The 19,301-nt window shown below is 39.9% G+C and overlaps 1 protein-coding gene across 1 annotated transcript in view; it reads right to left on the reverse strand.

Moving 5' to 3' along the window:
- The window catches only part of Rhobtb3 (Rho-related BTB domain containing 3), a 55,664-nt gene that overhangs the window by 27,558 nt on the left and 8,805 nt on the right, over window positions 1–19,301 (reverse strand). Inside the window, 3 exon segments of the mRNA NM_001107645.1 lie at window positions 3,362–3,727; window positions 6,099–6,210; window positions 10,416–10,570. Of these exon segments, the coding sequence (NP_001101115.1) occupies window positions 3,362–3,727; window positions 6,099–6,210; window positions 10,416–10,570 (633 nt within the window).

The raw sequence follows: 19,301 nt of genomic DNA on the forward strand, positions 1-19,301 counted from the left end.
TCACTGAGTTTTTTTAAGTTTTTTAATGCATTAGGGTATCCTATGCTGTCCTCTGCTTTACAGAAAAGAGCATGCCACAGAATAAGTCCAAAAATAAGAGCAAATACCATGCAAGTCGAGCCCACCTCGACTACTCTGCATTTCAGTAAGTGATGTGGGTGGGATTCTGGGTCATCTGGGACAGGTCTACCTCAAAGCTACATTCCTGAGTCTCTCACAAATATTTCAATTTCTAACCATCCAAAGATCATGTGACTCAGGAATTCACCAGCTTTGAACTGCCAAGTACTATAAAAATGTTACTAGTGTTTGCTGTTTCAGAATAACTTCCTGAACACAGAAACTGTAGATCTCACTCTGCCCTTAGCCCTTGCCCTCAGGCATTAGTTAGTAAACACTAGCCCATCACATAGTGTCCCTCTTATACAGTGGAGAGTTAACATATATAAACCAGACACATGTGAACTATCTAGATATTCAAAACACTTGAGAAGAAAACAAACTAAAGCCTTATTGGTGAGTTTAAAATGCTAACCAGTCTATGAAATAGGTGGCTTCTAAATAACCACCTTAAACATCCACACAATCCAGTTCCCAGATGTAAAAAGAAACCTTTTTATTTAAAAAGTACCTTCTGTGGTCTAGTTGACTTTTTCTGGACAGAAGATCTGTTTATTGTAGGGTTTTAGCTCCTGTTTGCTCAGGACAAATATTCCTGAGCAAGTTGTGCCATGGGGTTCTGTCTCTGCCTGAGCTGCTGTGGTGACACAACATGCCATGGACTCCTGTCCTCCATGGTTCCCTGACATACCCAGGGCCTATGGACCACGAAGAAAGCACTGCACAATGCGCCTTAAAATCTGTGCTCTGTTCAGAGGTTGGAAACATTTTAAGTCCCTGTTGAAGACTGGATGAGAATTGTAGACTGAAGATTTTTGTTTCATTTGGTTAAAAACATTAAAGTACTGATCTGTTAGCAAATGACAATCAGATATATTGTTTTGATAATGGGATCTGAGCGGTTTCTCTTTTTTGTAATAAACATACATTTTTTAAAAATCTTGTAATGACAGCTTTAGTATCTTTAAAAACAAAACTTAAGCTTACCTCTGCTCCATTCAGATGTATCATTTATATATAATTAAAGAATGATTAATAAGAACCTCAGAGCCAGTTACTCCTCCATCTCAACTTGCATCAGGTTCCTTATGTCCCTTCCTGCATTGCCTGCCTGGCTGGGACATAGGAGACCAAAAGTACAGAAGATGTACAAAAGCTCTGAGCTGGCTGAGGAGCTCACTTTCCCACGTACTTCACAGCCTCTGTTCTGCTCAGGCATCCCATTCATTCCCTTGCTCCCCAAGTTTCTACTCATCTGCTAAGATCTACTCTTCCTCTTTGGGCAGACACATGGCAGGACACCAAGAACTGAGCTCCAACTAGCTGAGTCAGGCAGTCTTGTAATTTACCTTTGTGCCCTAAATTAACGACAGGCTTCCAGGCCCAACCTCTTCACTGAATCCAAGCCCTAATTCACTGGCTGGGATGCAGCCCCATTGCCCTACCATCACTTGGAGTCTGTAGGAAAACTGCTCACATTTGCACCCACCCCTGCCATACCATCAGAATCTGCATACTTACAGGTTCCCCTGGTGACCTCGAACTCTAAGATTTCTGCTGCTGAAAGGTAATGTCAGCCTCCTTGAATCTGCATGACAGATTCATTGAGCTTTCTTACTGAGTTCATGCCTTACCCACTCTACCTCAACCCCCTCTCCTCCACCAGGCAAGAACAGTCTACAGAAATCCCTGCCTGATTACACTAAGGACAGTATCACAGCTTCTGGAATGGCAGAAACTGTCCCCACAGGCCCAAATAGCTAGCTCATTTCCCTCTCTGTACTCCTGGGAAAGTACCTGCAGTCCCAAGAAAACATCAGTTGTAAGGATTACATATTTGCCACAGCATCTGTTTATGTGAATAAATCTCTTTCTAATTGTAGCTGCAAGAATTCAGAAAGTTGTCGTCAGGGGCATGGGTGAGGGTACAGGAAGAACTTTTTCTTTTCTTCTCTTTTCTTTTCTTTCCCCTTCATCCACCGATCTGTATTTCCCCATCGCTGTACTGACTTTAAAATGCCAAAAAAAAGCATCCTTCCCCAGGAGACTGCCAGACAGGTTCAGTCTCTGGCTGTGTGGACATGTTTTACAACTACCATACCAAAGAAAGCATAAATGCTTTAGAATACTCCCGTGCCTTCCAGGATTAAATGATATTATGGGAAACCTGCTGAATAATTCATAGAATTTTATCAGTAAAATCACTGAAAAGTCAAATAGCCTTCACAGTTCTCTAGACATTAAAGAGTAAGAATTACTCAAAAGTCTGAGCTATGAGATTCTAAGTTCTACATGAAAACCTACAGAACCAAAAGAAGTCAATAACTAGATATTTGATGGCTCTAACTACTTGGAAATCACCTACATGGCCACAGAAATTTATGGAAATCTGCCAAGCTGAAGGTAGTGTGCCCTATGGGTACTTGTGAATTTTATAAACCACTATTCACTAAGCCAACACAACATTATTTTCACATTTACAACAAAAAAAAACAACTACAAGTTCTTTTTAAAACCCTAATTAAATTTTAGCTTATTACATGATATATCCATAACACAAATGGAAAAAAAGAATATCTTAGTTTTTAGAGGTGAGTAAAACTCTCTCTCTATATATATATATATATCATATATATATCATACATATATATCTGCATATATATATCATATATATCTCATGTATATAACATACATATAACATCAAAGACACATATCATAAACCCATTGATGACATTTGGGTCACACACACCAGTTTGGCATATAATACTACTACTTTGAGCATGATTGTACAATTCCTGACACCTTGCTTTCAGTTATTTCAGGTACACACTCATAAATGAATTGTTATGTTATTTTTACTTTTCTAATAACTGCCATATTCTGTTTAAAGCATTAAAAAAGTGACACAAAGGATGCCATTGATGAAACCTGAAGAAGTTACGGGTCTAATATTGAATGCATCTAATATTACTTGGTTGTACACTTAAAGATGGCTGATGATTTGAAAACAAATCATACACTATGTGATTTTGCCATTTTATTTTCCTTCAGGCGAATAAATTTGTCAGGAAGAAAAATAACTTGGATATTTCTACGTATAAAGCAAATGCTATATTTTATGTGTAAGTCTCACCTCTGATGTCAGGGGATAAGATAAATATAAAATTAACCAAGATTCTCATGGACCACGAGCACCTTTCATCTAAGCAGCTTAACAGACCAAGAGCATCACACAAGGTACCTGAATAAATGAAGCGCAGAATGTCTGACAAACACGAGCAGAAGAGGGCATCCTTAACAATGACGCGCAATGGCGGGTTGCTGGAGGATTCTTGGCTAGCACCTGGAAGCACAGCATCTCTGTTTATGGCAAAGAGATCCTGGGTGGTTCGGATGATACTGGAATCCTGAATGTCGTTAGGGCTCTTCACATTGAAAAGCAGCATGAAAACATGGCTTACAGAGCAGAGAACGATCTTGTGGGCTTCCACGACACCCATCACTTCCGGGTGGTAAAAGACCACATCAACACACTGGCAGCAGAGCAGCAAGTTATTCAAGTCGGAGTGATAGTGTGATGCTTCAGCTTTCAAGACAGGCATCTTTTCTGTTCCACAGGGAAAAATAAAAATAATAGCTCACTTTTTACACTTATAGCCCCAATAATTAAAAATAAATGCTCTTTAAAAATGAGGTGAAGTTCTACAAAGAAAAAAAAAATACTTGCCCCCCTTTTAACCTACAAACCACTGATTTTGTACAGCTTAACCTATGCATATATGAACTAATTCATCAAGAATTACTAAAGCACATTTTATAGAACACACAAGGATATAATTTTATATTTTGTAGTAAAAAATGAAAATCTAATGATATGTGCAATAAAATAACATTTCTCATTATTTGTATCACAAAACAAAACACTCCCTCACATGCAATGCTTTAATATTGGGGTAGGAGACTTCTACCTGACTTTTAAAAATCCACCTAAGTTCTGAAGAGCCTACTCTCACACAGGCTGTCCTTCTGCAATAGGGCGATATCAAGGGCCATGGTTTAATGACAGTGAAATAACAGCTTCACATTTCTATGTCTCCAAAAAACATAATGCCTCTAACTACTTTATTGCCTGAAATCACCTTAATGATCCTAGTCTTTTCTTTTCCTTCCAGTAAACTAATCTACTTCACCAAACAGCAAATAATTCCCTCTACTCAGCACACCTCAGCCAGGGTGTTGATTGTGATCCATGGGTTTCTAGGGAGAGCATAACCTTGGATTTACCAACACTAGCTTGACCCTATTGAAGGGAGAAGAGTATTCCATCAGCTCAGCATACCCACAGGTCATGTCCTTCCCACAAAACCTAAGGGTAAGATGTCTGGCCTCTTACTTGTTGGCAAACCTGAGCAGAAGGACATGGGAGAAGAAACATGCCAAAGAATGGCACACCAGGATCTAAGTGAGTGTAATTAATTCTAGTAGCAACAGAAATCCTTTATTTTAAACAAAGCTTGGAGGCTGGGTCTGTGACACAGAGAAGCTCCTTTGTGGGTCAGTCTCCCTGCACTGCACCCCGACACCACCTTCCCTTCTCTGACAACGACCCTCACAGGACCTGAAATGCTGGCAGTTTTAAAGCCAGTACTAATCCTTACAACAAATCAGCCCCAGAGACACCTAGCGGTATTTAAGCTGGTCTGGGTTTTATTTAGTGCTCCGTCCACTGCTCTCCAAACTGAAAGACACATGAAACAGCCTTGTGAACGCACAGGCTGTATCTCCTACCCCAATGCTGTTGGCGACCCTGTACACTATATTATCTAGTCCCCCAAACGAAGAACTGCTGGAGAAGCTTCTATCAGTGTCAAATGGTGTGTGGGTTAATTCCTCTAAGGAATGAACATGTTCTCTTCTTTGGATCACTCAGAACAACTAGCTGTGTATACCAGCTGGTCTTTTCCAACCCTTAGAGAATATAAGGCCCGAGAATCTACCATCTAACAGACCTTTTACTTACCTGAACTTTTCAAAACTAAAAATGATTCTTCAATTCTAATTTGTATTTCCTTGGTTTATATTCTTTCAACAAATAGTTTTCTCCTACCTACTTTACATTTTTTTTGACAAATACTGATACCTTACATTTATGGAATACACACTGATTATTCAATACATATATACCACATGGCATCTCATCATTTATTTGTATTTGGGGCTTTCAAACTCATCTTTTACACTTCTTCATAAAATATAGATACATTATTATAATAAACTAGTCATTATTCAACAATAAAAAGTACCTATTTTTAGAAATAATATAAAAGATAAACTGATCCAAAATGTTCTAATAATGGTGTGTTTTATTTTTATATTTACACTCAATTGCACAAACAATACAGTTGAGCACAAATCCACCTTTAACTTTATCCTGCTAACACTGCCATTGAGCCTTATTTCTAGACATAAAGATAAGTCCATACAGAGATAGATACATACACACCAGACAAATTCTTTAAAAGTAAATAAAATGTAGGTGTTAGGCCACTATGGCTCTGAACATATTTAAATTATATCTTAGCACTGACTTATTAATCATAATAGGTAAGAAATTAACAATAATGCTACAATTACATCTAGTTTTCAGTTCGTACTAAAATTTCACCTAGTATTCCAAGGTTGCCTTTCAGATGTCTTATTGAGCAGCACCCAATTAGGATTTATGTATGGCCTTTAGAAGTCTTCAATCTCAACAGTTCTCTACAACATGCTAAAAGTCTGTAGGCTCAAACATTGAATCAGTATTTCTCACAAGTGTGGTTTAACTACTGTTCGCTTTAGTGTCAGCTGAAAGGGTCCCAGCCTTTTTCCCAGGTTCACGGAATGAGAATGTCAGATGGTCACTAAGCATGCTTGAATTTAAAGCAATCTCTGTAAGATCTATGACTTGTAAGAAGTGTGCTCTAACACCATCACACCTGGCTGTTCCAGCTGAGGAGGTCGAATTCCATGGAAGGAGCCCGTCATCTTCCTTTTCTTCATTTTTTCACTTGCCTTCTGATTTAAGGCTTGAATCATAAAATACTCCAACTAAACATGTATCAAATCAGAATTAGAAGGTCAACATGATTATGTGTCTTCCAAACCACACCTGCAAAAGGTTTCAATGCCAGCAACAATACTAGCAAAAATGTAAATAATTTTTACATATTTTTATATAAAATATATTATAATTATATAATACTAAAATAATCTTCAGTATTAAAAATAAATATATTTAGGAGGATTGATTTGCTTTGTTCCAACACAAATACTTAAGAAAAAATTATTTTCTTGAAAAACCAAAAAAGCAACATGCACACACACACACACACACACACACACACACACACACACACACACACACTGTAGCACCATGGCTACAGCAGTCCCCTCAGTGGGAGCCAGTGAAGTCAATACTGTGACATTCAAGGCAGTAGTAGATATGGCTAGATCTGTCCACAGGGGGCTCTCATCAGCTAGGGAATTGCATTTGTTTCTCTTCAACACATTGTCCTTTACAAAATAAACTCTCCTCAACACACACTAGTCTGGCACTAGGCCGGTAACACATGTCATAAGGTCTAGGTTTTGTAGAAGCACAAATAGATGTCATCTCCATAGCAAAATTTTAAAATATTAATCAATAAAGCAAACTTTGAGACACAAAAAGATAGTCTACATTCCTGTTCTCCTAAACCTATCATCATATAGGCATGTTCAGCCAGACTCAGCTTTAAATTCTCAAATTCCTCAGATATACATGCAGCGTATGTCACCCCTATTCCTGGATGCTAAGACAGTCTCTCCTCCTACCACCCCCATGCCCACCACACACTTCAGCTGTTCCTGTCCCCAGTCCCCTTCACAATTAGCCACCTCTAAGGTATAGGGTCCTAGCAGTACAGTCCACCATCAGGAGGGCAGGTCCATGAGAGGGCCTGTATAAGCCAGGAAACAGACTTTTGAGTCCTGTGTCTGGGAGCCTCATCATAGCTCTGTCTAACAAAACTGTGTGTGACAATGGAGAGCTACAGAGCACTCTGAAATGTGAGTTGCATCTAACACTCAAGGAACTGAATCTCATTTTGTTTTATTTCAATTAATTTTAAAATCTAAATAGCAATAGCCACATGTGGAAGCTCAGGCAGTTCTACAAAGTGAGGGTTGTTTGATCCAGCTGGTTACATCCTTTTAAATCTATTAACTTATGCCCTACGGGGAGGGGTACAACCAGAGGGTGGGGTTCTCTAAACCTCACAGGTTTCTCTTACCCAGGACTGAAAAGAATGCCATATAACTCTTCATCCCTCACTGAAACATAAAATCTTAAATGCTCAGTTTAGTATTATCACCTCCACTTGTACTCTTGCAATACCATACTCTCTTACCTCGAGATTTCAGTTACAAATTACTACTCGAGAGCCGTGAGAGAGACCTGAGAAGACGGCTCAAGTAGAGGTGAAGTACTGGCTGACCAAATGTGAGGATGTAAGTCTAGAAATCCAGAGCTCTGTGCAGTCAGAAATGGCAAAATGAATCTGTAATCTCAGCATCCCTGCCGAAAGACGGGCAGTGTAGACAGGCCATCAAAATGTCCTGGGCCAGCTGGTGCAGTGATGCAGTAACGACGGCAAGACAGTCTAGCTCACACAAGGTGGGAAGTGTGGACTAACATCCACGATTTTCTTCTGACCTCCACATGTATGCACAATGGCAATTCAGGCGTATAAATGCACACACAAGTGCATGCACATACACAGACACATGCATCAAGATTATCTTGATTCTGTTTCATATTCTTACTAAGTATTAATATAAAGGAAACATCCATGTCTCTCTTCCAACTTGGACCACATCTCAATCCTTCTCATGTGTCTCACAGTAACTATACCATTAAACATTAGGAAGAAAGAGAAACATGGGAGAGAAACAGAGATAAGGAGTGATCCTAAGTATTTCAGGCTCCAGAAGCTGGAATAGCCATTCAGGAGACTCTTATTCCAATAGAAATGAAACTAAATCCAACTCATGAAACAGCTATCAAAGAAAATCATTAAAGCAAGAATGATACCCAGGTACTCCACATAAATTACCTAAGTATCTCATGGAAATGCACAGTTGATCAAATTAAAATATTTCATACTCACTACAATAGAAATGGACTCAATTGTAGCTATTTATGTTTAATAGAAATCAGTATCATTTATATTTGTTAATTATAGCCATGTTAGTGAACTCTAGAGAATGAAAAGTCTATAGTCACCTGTAGAAATTACAATGTTTCAACACAAGCATGTGTTAAGTCCAAAGATCTTACACTTAAGGTAGAGATGTTTTGGGTATTGACTTCCATTGATTATTAGATTTGTCTACTGAAAGGGTTACTTTTTGATAGTTTAAGATCAGTAAATTGTTAAACAATGCAAATATTCTCCAAAGACCTTGTAATTCTTAATATTAGTTATGGGATAGGTATTGTATGTTGAGACTTAAAACGAACACAAGACCTCCTAGCACTGCAGTTGAACTAAAGCCCACCTAGCTCCTTCACATCCAACAAGAAACTACAGAAACAGTCCTATGTGTTTGTCTTTTTTTCACTGAAAACAATTCCTTTATACAATATGTTCTAACCACAGTTCCCTTCCCTACACATCCTCTCAGATCCTTCCCACCCCTCCAACTCCACATCTTCATTCTCTCTTTATAAAACAGGCAAACAAACTAATAAACAAAAAGGCATAAGAAACACCACACACACACACACACACACACACACACACACACACACACACACCCCACATAAAAACACTAAATTGGAAACCCTAATATACAACCAAAAGACCAGAAAGATTGGAGAAAAAAAGTTCAAACAAAGCAATATGTACCAAAATCTACAAAACCGCCACTGAGCTAGCTGTCTTTGTTGGTCATCTACTACTGGGCATGGGGCCTTAAGTGTGGTTTGTATACTCAGTGAGACTCCCGTGGAGAAAAACTATTTTCTTTTCCTTTGTAAATTGTTGCCAATTGGACATGGCTTGTGTAGGGATGAGGCCTCTTGTCAACTTCCCCCTTTCAGCTCTGGGAACCTATCTATCTGGCTTAGACCTGTACAAGCCCTATGTCCGCCACTGTCTCTGAGTTCATATGTGTGTCTATTCTGCTGTGTTTGGAAAGCACTGTCCCCTTTATGTCATTCGTCCTCTGTGGCTTGTATACTCCTTTTGTCTCTTGCACATAGTTCCCTGAGTTCTGAAGGGAAGGCATTTAGAACCGAGTTTACTTTTCAATTATAATAACATTGGTTTGAAGTCTTGTTAACCCATGCATAAAAGAAAATCAGTTTTGGTTTTTTTTTTCAACTAATAGAGAGAACTATTGTTCAGGTCACAAGGCTCATTCAGCTGTAGATCAGATAATATAAACCAGCATGGGGAGACGGTTCCATCAGTAAAGTACTTGCTTTGCAAGTACAAGGACCTGGTCCACGTGGGCAGAAAATGCTGGCATTGGTGGGAGGTACTTGTAATCTCAGCACTAGGAAGGGAGAGAGAGAGACATGCCGATCCCTGGGATTCATTGGCCAGCCAGCTTTGCCACTGGAGAGCTCCAGGTCAATGACCGAGTCTCAGAAAACAAGGTCAACAAGATTGAACAACACTCAGGATTGACCTCTGACCTCTACACAACATATATTACTAACCACTGCTCCATGCCCCAGTAATATCAAGGAAGGTGGGATGTGAAGCATCCTTCTAAGACCAGCTCTAGGGTGGGAAAGACAGGCGGACCTTTGAGGGATTCCGTCCAGCCAGCCCAGCTCATTTGGCAAGTTCTAGGCCAGGAGAGTCTTTAAAGAAAGTGATCTGTGTCTGACAACACCTGAGGATGTCCTCTGGACTTCACATGCCAGTATGAACATATGTACCCATGCCCACATGCAGGCATATGTGTGCATGCACGCACACATGTACATATGTACATATACACACAAGATTACTACAGACTTGTGTAAGTTTGTATAATAACATGAGATTTTGACATATACAAAGACCAATACAGTATCAACTTTGAAAGATTCCAAAAGTCATAATAGATGATAAAAATGTCTGATTCAGTCTATGCCATTAACTCATTATTTTGCAAGGTTAAAACAAAACATGCTTATAAAAACTAAACTTCCAATTGATGCCCTAGAAAATAGCTAAAGTGACAGTCCAACAGATGACCTCACAGGGTTTTCCACTTACCACTCCTCCAAAGTACTTTCCGATGTAGAAATCATCAAGGCTGTGGAGTTCCAGATAGGTAGCTCCCAGTTCTTTGGCAAGTTGGATCCCTTCTGTGGTGGTAACACAGCTCCCTCGGTCTGAAGTACACAGTGGGCATGTACAAGGTAATTCTTCTGAAGAAAGGAATATAAAAACAAATAGTTCTAAAATTAATCAGGAAAAAATACATAGACATTGTGAATGTTAGTGAATACAACTACTATATACCAAACCCAAAATGTCAACAAAGAGAAAGTGCTCGATGGATAGGCATTGACCATAGGAGAACAAGTAGTATTTTAGAAAACAGGAGGATTCAGAAGTTGCTGAGTAAACAATATGAGAGGAAGCATAGCAATGGTGCTCCCCATCTAGCTATACAACCCAACATCTGGCCCATCAGTCAAATTCAACCATCTGACCAATCGCCCACACAAACCATGAGAACAGTGGACTGGATCTTCTTTTGTCATAAATTGTCCACTAAGCATATCATCAACTTTGAATAAATCTTACACTTTTATTCCAACAGAACCCTTAATTTGACCTTAATTTTAAAGTTGCATGCCACTGCTCATAAATTTCACATAAAATGCATTCTTAATGTAGTCATTTAGTTCTACAACATTCTCTTCAGCTTTATTTTTATTTTATCTTTGGGTATTTTGCCTACATATGTTTCTGTGCAGCATGAGAGTCAGGTACTAGCAAAGGCCAGAAGACAACGCTGGTTGCCTGGAACTGGAATTACAGATGGTTGTAGGAACATTGAGAAAGGAACCCTCTGGAAGGTCCTCTGGAAGAGCAGCCAGTGCTCTTACCTGCTGAGCCATCTCCCTAGCTCCCTAAAACATTCTACTTTAGAGATAAAACTAAATCAAATTAAAATTTATAGATTAAAAGTATTTAATAAAAAAGTTAACTTCTCAGGATTCCTGTGTGAATAACAGCCAAATTTACAACTGGAAAAGTGTGGCCTATCATAGGCTTACAAACACTCTTCCTAAGGTCAAAATACACGATCAGCTCCATATTCCTCAGCCAGCTTTGCTTTGTCTCAGGAATAAATATTAAATGTGTCATGATCAAATAGCAGCTAAGTCAAAAGGATGAGGTAGTCACTGTAAGAACAGCAATGCTGTTGCTGGTTAGCGTGCCTGGGAAGCACAGCCTAAGATATGGAATGGTGTGTGGGTGACTCACTGCTTAGTGACTCTCCTAGTTAGGGTTGTTATCGTTATCGCTGTGATGAAACACCATGACCAAAAACAGCCTGGAGAGGAAAGGGTTTATTTCACCCACACTTCCATGGAACAGTTTATCATCAAAGGAAGTGAGATAGGAACTCAAATGGGGCAGGAACCTTGAGGCAGAAGCTGCTGTAGAGGCCATGGAAGGGTGCTGCTTTGTGGCTTGCTCCTCAAAGCTAGCTCAGCCTGCTTTCTTATAGAACTCCAGACTGTCAGCCCACAGATGGTACCACCCACAATGGGCTGTGCCCTCCCCATCAATCAATTAAGAAAATGCCATAGAAATCTGTCTACAGCCAGATCTTAAAAGCAGCATTTTCTCAGTAGAGGTTCCCTCTTCTTAGATACAGCTGGGTCAAATTGCTAGAAAAATTAGCCAGCACAGAGACCCCAAAAACAACTCTCCTAAGGAATGAGGGAAATGAGTCTGAGCACTGGAAAGTCTTCAGCAACAAGGCAGCTGTACCCAAGACCACGCAGTTCCTCTGGCGGTTAGCCTCTTAAAGAAAGACAACGGAGCCTCTGGTGTCTTACATCATTTAGATGAAAACTACATTCTTGGAGACGACATTACCTTGTACAAAGCAGCTCCAACCTGTGGAGATGCATATCTGAAAGACACTCTGTGTGCAGCATCAGCTGACAAGTCTCACAATAGAGGAAGTGTGTGGAAGAGCCAAGGAAGGCATTGGAGCACAAAAGAACTGTTACCCAGTTACAGTTGGCGCAGTACATGTATATATGGGACATGTGACGCAGTGTCTGAGGGAAGGTCAAAAGATAATGTTCTAGAGTCAGTTCTTTCCTTCCACGGATCAAATCCTGGAATCAAATCCCTGTGCTCAGTCTTGGCAGCAAGCACCTTTACCCACTGAACTATATCATCATAAACAAGAGTGTAGCGGCACAGCCTTTAATCCCAGTCCTCAGCAGGCTGAGGCAGGCAGATCTCTGTGCATTAGAGGTCAACCTGGTCTACATAGTGAGTTCCAGGATAGCTACCCAGGGAGACCCTGTGCCAAAAAGAATGAATAAATAAAAATAAAGTTCAGAAACTGTGTAATTTTATCTTCATTTTACAGAAGAGAAAACTGCTGCTCAGATCAGTCAGGTGCTTCTTCTCTCAAAGTAGAGATTGAAAAACAAAGACAAAAGCATCACCGTCTCCACCTGCTTAAAAAAAGAAAGTGGCAAAAGAGCCCAGGACCAGATGGGTTCAGTGCAGAATTCTATCAGACCTTCATAGAAGACCTCATACCAATATTATCCAAACTATTCCACAAAATTGAAACAGATGGAGCACTACCGAATTCCTTCTATGAAGCCACAATTACTCTTATACCTAAACCACACAAAGACCCAACGAAGAAAGAGAACTTCAGACCAATATCCCTTATGAATATCAACGCAAAAATACTCAATAAAATTCTGGCAAACCGAATCCAAGAGCACATCAAAACAATCATCCACCATGATCAAGTAGGCTTCATCCCAGGCATGCAGGGATGGTTTAATATACGGAAAACCATCAACGTGATCCATTATATAAACAAACTGAAAGAACAAAACCACATGATCATTTCATTAGATGCTGAGAAAGCATTTGACAAAATTCAACACCCCTTCAGGATAAAAGTCCTGGAAAGATCAGGAATTCAAGACCCATATCTAAACATAGTAAAAACCATATACAGCAAACCAGTAGCTAACATTAAACTAAATGGAGAGAAACTTGAAGCAATCCCACTAAAATCAGGGACTAGACAAGGCTGCCCACTCTCCCTACTTATTCAATATAGTTCTTGAAGTCCTAGCCAGAGTAATCAGACAATGAAAGGAGGTCAAAGGGATACAAATTGGAAGGGAAGAAATCAAAATATCACTATTTGCAGATGATATGATAGTATATTTAAGTGATTCCAAAAGTTCCACCAGAGAACTACTTAACCTGATAAACAACTTCAGCAAAGTGTTGGGGTATAAAATTAACTCAAACAAATCAGTAGCCTTCCTCTACTCAAAGGATAAACAGCCTGAGAAAGAAATTAGGGAAATGACACCCTTCACAATAGTCCCAAGTAATATAAAATATCTTGGTGTGACTTTGACCAAGCAAATGAAAGATCTGTATGACAAGAACTTAAAGTCTCTGAAGAAAGAAATTGAGGAAGATCTCACAAGATGGAAAGATCTTCCATGATCATGGATTGGCAGGATTAATATTGTAAAAATGGCCACTTTGCCAAAAGCAATCTACAGATTCAGTGCAATCCCCATCAAAATTCCTACTCAATTTTTTATGGAGATAGAGCAATTTGCAAATTCATTTGGAATAACAAAAAACCCAGGATACTGAAAATTATACTCAACAATAAAAGAACTTCTGGGGGAATCACCATCCCTGACTTCAAGCAGTATTACAGAGCAATGGTCATAAAAAACTGTATGGTATTGGTACAGATACAGGCAGATAGATCAGTGGAACAGAACTGAAGACCAAATGAACCCACACACCTCTGGTCACTTGATCTTTGACAAAGGAGCTAAAAACCATCCAATCGAAGAAAGATAACATTTTCAACAAATGGTCCTGGTTCAACTGAAGGTCAGCATGTAGAAGAATGCAAATCGATCCATTCTTATCACCATGTACAAAGCTTAAGTCCAATTGAATCAAGGACTTCCTCATCAAACCAGATACACTCAAACTAATAGAAGACAATGAGGGGAAGCATCTTGAACACATGGGTACTGGAGAAAATTTCTGAACAAAACACCAATGGCTTACGCTCTAAGATCAAGAATCGACAAATGGGACCTCATAAAACTGCAAAGCTTCTGTAAGGCAAAAGACAATGTTATTAAGACAAAACAGCAACCAACAGATTGGGAAAAGATCTTTAACAATCCTACATCTGATACAGGGCTAATATCCAAAATATACAAAGAACTCAAGAAGTTAGACTCCAGAGAGCCAAATAACCCTATTAAAAATGGGGTACAGAGCCAAACAAAACATTCTCAGGTGAGGATTAGCGAATGGCCAAAAAGCACCTAAAGAAATGTTCAACATCCTTAGTCATCAGGGAAATGCAAATCAAAACAACCCTGAGATTTCACCTCACACCAATCAGAATGGCTAAGATCAAAAACTCAGGTGACAACTCAGGGGAGGATGTGGAAAAAGAGGAACACTCCTCCATTGCTGGTGGGAATGTAAACTGGTACAACCACTCTGGAGATTCCTCAGAAAATTGGACATTCCACTACCTGAGGACGTAGTTATACCTCTCCTAGGTGAAAAGCTCTCAGGGAGAACTTTCCCTCGGGATGGAGACCCTCCAACTTCAATGACCAGGCCGAGACACCACAGGATGCAATCAGCAAGAGGATTTGATTTATTGTCGGGATACACAGGTACCTGTGGGCGCTTCAGTCGCTCGGGGGACTGGCGCGCCCACGGAACCAAGGATGGGCTTTTTTATAGGATTTTGGGGAGCAGAAGCAAGCATACAGAAGCAGATGCATGGTTACAGGGATATCATTGGTGGATTCTAATGTTTCCTAGCTACCTTCCTGAAACATAACGGCTGACTCGGCCCCCCAAGAGTTTAGCCCGGGGGCAAGTTTCCTAGCTACCTTCTTGAAACATAACAACTGACTCGGCCCCCCAAGAGTTTAGCCTGGGGGCAAGTTTCCAAGCTACCTTCTTGAAACATAACAACTGACTCGGCCCCCCACCAGGGTGTGGGACCTCTCCCGGGGCTTTTTCTTATTGTCAGGTGCTCAACCCCAGTCATCCTGTTGCCAGGCCTTCAACCAAACATCTCCTGCTTGGCAGCCGCTGTATACTCAGTGTTCTAACCTTTCCCTGAACCAGTCATCTTAAGTACAGCCTTGCAAAATGGCGTTACTGCTGCTAAGCTGGGGTCTTTCATTGGTATATACCCAAAAGATGCTCCAACATACAACAAAGACACTATAGCCAGAAGCTAGAACGAACCCATATGCCCTTCAACAGAGAAATGGATTTTAAAAAATGTGGTACATCCACACAATGGAATATTACTCAGCTATCAAAAACAATGACTTCATGAAATTCATAGACAAATGGAATGAACTAGAAAATATCATCTGAGTTAGGTAACCCAATCACAGAAAAATACACATGGTATGTACTCATTGATAAGTGGATATTAGCCAAAACCTCAAATTACCCAAGATGCAAGCCACAGACCACAGGAAGCTCAAGAAGGATGACCAAAATATGGATGCTCCCACTCCTTCTTAAAAGGGAAAAAATAACCATAGGAGGGGATATGGAAGCAATGTTTAGAGCAGTGACTGAAAGCACAGACATTCAGGGCCTGCCCCACATGTGGCCCATATATATACGGCCACCAACACTAGGTAAGATTGATGAAGCTAAAAAGTGCATGCTGAAAGGGACTGGATATAGATCTCTCCTGAGAGACATATCCAGATCATGTCCAATACAGAGGTCAATGCTAGCAGCAAACCACTGAACTGAGAACAGGACCCCCCCTTGGAGGGAATTAGAGGAAGGATTGAAAGAGTTGAAATTGCAACCCCATGTGAACAACAATGCCAACCAACCAGAGCTTCCAGGGACTAAAACACTCCTGAAAGACTAGACATAGACTGACCCAGAGCTCCAACTGCATATGTAGCAGAAAATAGCCTTGTTGGGGCACCAGTGTAAGGGGAAGCCCCTGGTCCTGCCAAGGTTGGATCCCCAGGCCAGATGAATATGGAGGGGGCAGTAAGGGGGGGTGGATGGGGGGGAATACCTGTATAGAGGATGGGGAGGGAATGGGGGCTTATGGACAGGAAACTGGGAAAGGGAATAACATTTGAAATGTAAGTAAAGAAATATATCTTAATAAAAAAGTGGCATATCCAAAAAACAAAATAATAAAGTTTGAATAGACATTATCAGTTCCCAAAATACAACGATTAGAAACACTATTACGCTTCTTTAATTATGCCACACATCCTAATCTGAACATATTTTTTTCTAAGATTTCTTCAGTTTGTAGCAAGCTGCTCATGTAGCATTTGCCCTGTCTTGAGAAAGAACAATTGGCTTCACTCTTTACAAGGCCTTTGTGAACAGTGCCTTGATTTTTCTGAAGACAGAGGCCTTCTTATGTTTACAAAGGTTTTCTTATGTGTTGGTAAGTGGGTGGGTTTGCAAATCACCTTACTTAGCTTTCCTTCTGGATAAAAATTAAGCAAAGTCATCAGTGTTATGAGAGGAGAATGAACCACATGGACAAGAATGGTCAACAAACCAACTCTGAGGAAAAATAATTTTTTTTGAAGCCAGAGGAGTGACATCTCTTTCTACTCAGCAAGAAGGAAAACTGTCACACAATCAGTTGGCTAAGTACATGTTTTCTGGATTTCTATAAACCTGCTGTAGACAATTTTTTCCCCAATTGGTTACTCTGGGACTCTTCTGAACCATCACTGTTTCCATATACCCACTAGCTGAACTTACTGTACATTCTATGCCAAAGTCTGTCTTGAGTTGGCTATAGGAGAGTCCATAAAATACTGATGGACTAAATACATTCATATTAAGCATATAACAACCAGAAGATCCAAAATAGTACTTAATGTTTAATACAATTCCTCATGTTCTGAGGACATAAAATTATTTTTATTGCTACTTCATAAGTGTAATTTTGCTACTGCTATAAATTGTAATGTAAATATCTGATCTGCAGGATATCTGAGATGTGACCTCTGTGAAAACATCACTTGACTCCCAAAGGAGTCATGACCCACAGGTTGAAAAACACTGTACTTTGTATACTAGAATGGCCTTGAACTCAAAGAGATCTGCAGACCTCATGGCCACAGTGGCTCTAGGAATCAGAATTAGCATGGTCTTCACACCACCCGGATCACACAAACACACACACACACACATACATTTTTAAGATATTATAAGATGCCTTCATTTTTTCAAAACAGTACAGTCTGACATTTGAATAAACAGCATCTCTTTCAAAGTAGTGGCATCAACAATAGGGTACTCTTTACAATGGTGCCATTGTTGGCAAGTTTTAGAAATTCTCTTGATAAATTATAGCTTAAAGTTTCAGTGCTTGAAAGATAATTTGAAAAAGAAAGAAAAAAAACTCGAAAGGGAAGATGCGCATTTACTGAAATTTAAAACGATGGATGCATCCTAGAGACACTACAGATTTGTCCTTAAAAGATATTTTCACTGTATACTAAAACCCAAAGATTTGTGCTGGGGATGTGGCTCAGGGTGTGTGGCACACCCTGCAATCTCAGGAGTGGTGAGATGGAGGCAGGGAGATTATCAATTCAATGTCATTCTTGTTTATATAATGAGTTCAAGGTTAGTCTGGGCTTTGAGAGACACTGTCTCAAAAAATCACGAATCCAAAAATTTATTCAGAGCCAAGTATGTAAAACTGCCACATTGCCAACTTTGTAAAAAAAAAAAGTGTGATAGAGTCAACCATGGTTGTAATCTCTGCCTTTCGTAAGCTAAAATATGAGGGTAGCAAATTTGTGATCTGCCGGAGCTACCCAGCAAGCACAATCACACACACACACACACACACACACACACACACACACACACACACACACACACAAACACACACAAGAAACAAAACTGCTGCTTGGCTTACTAAGCTCTAACAAGTTCTCCAAGAGAATTCCCAAAATTACCCAGCTCAATGAAATGTATTGTAGGGGAATGAGGTAGGGGGAGCAGTAAAGACTGTGAGTTAACAGTCAGACTTACCTCTGTTATTAATATGTAATCACATTGTTAGTCAACTCATTTCACGATATTAATGAAAATGACTTTTTTCATTTAGATTATTTATAGGCGCTGGAGAGATGGCTCAGAGGTTAAGAGCACTGGCTGCTCTCCCAGAGGTCCTGAGTTCAAATCCCAGCAACCACATAGTGGCTCACAACCATCTGTAATGAGATCTGATGCCCTCTTCTGGTGTGTCTGAAAACAGCTACAGTGTACTCATATAAATAAAATAAATAAATCAAAAAAAAGAATCTAGATTATTTATAAACAATGTATTTACCCACTGGCAAAATGTTTATGAGTACCCACTACCCACAAAGGTAGAAAGATACAGCACTGAAGGACTCAGGACCAACTGACCAGGGCAGATGTGATTGCAAACATTTGCAACATAGAGAATATCAAAATAAAGGTATATAAAATTACCAGAGGAACTGAGGAGAGGAGCTCCGTGAAGGGTATACAGAAAAGGTAATGGTTCACAGGTAAGGATGAATCTGCTAAGCTGTTACAGAAGGAGGCTGTGCAAGGGGCACTGGCTGCAATCAGAATAGACAGTGTGGGCAGAGGTCAGAACAAGAAACCTATTTGCACTAAAAACAAAAACAAAAATCCCTTATTTTTATTACTTTTATTTATGTCTATATGTATCTCTGTGTGTATCTGCCACATGGTGAGCGGGTAACTGAGGAACCTGGAAAAGGATGCTGACTTCCCTGGAGTTCCAAGTAGTTGTTCTGGGAATCAAACTCAGATCCCCTGGAAGAACAGCAAGCGCTCTTC

This window comes from Rattus norvegicus, chromosome 2 (assembly GCF_021556685.1).
Source record: "Rattus norvegicus strain SHRSP/BbbUtx chromosome 2, alternate assembly SHRSP_T2T, whole genome shotgun sequence".
Taxonomy (NCBI): Eukaryota; Metazoa; Chordata; class Mammalia; order Rodentia; family Muridae; genus Rattus; species Rattus norvegicus.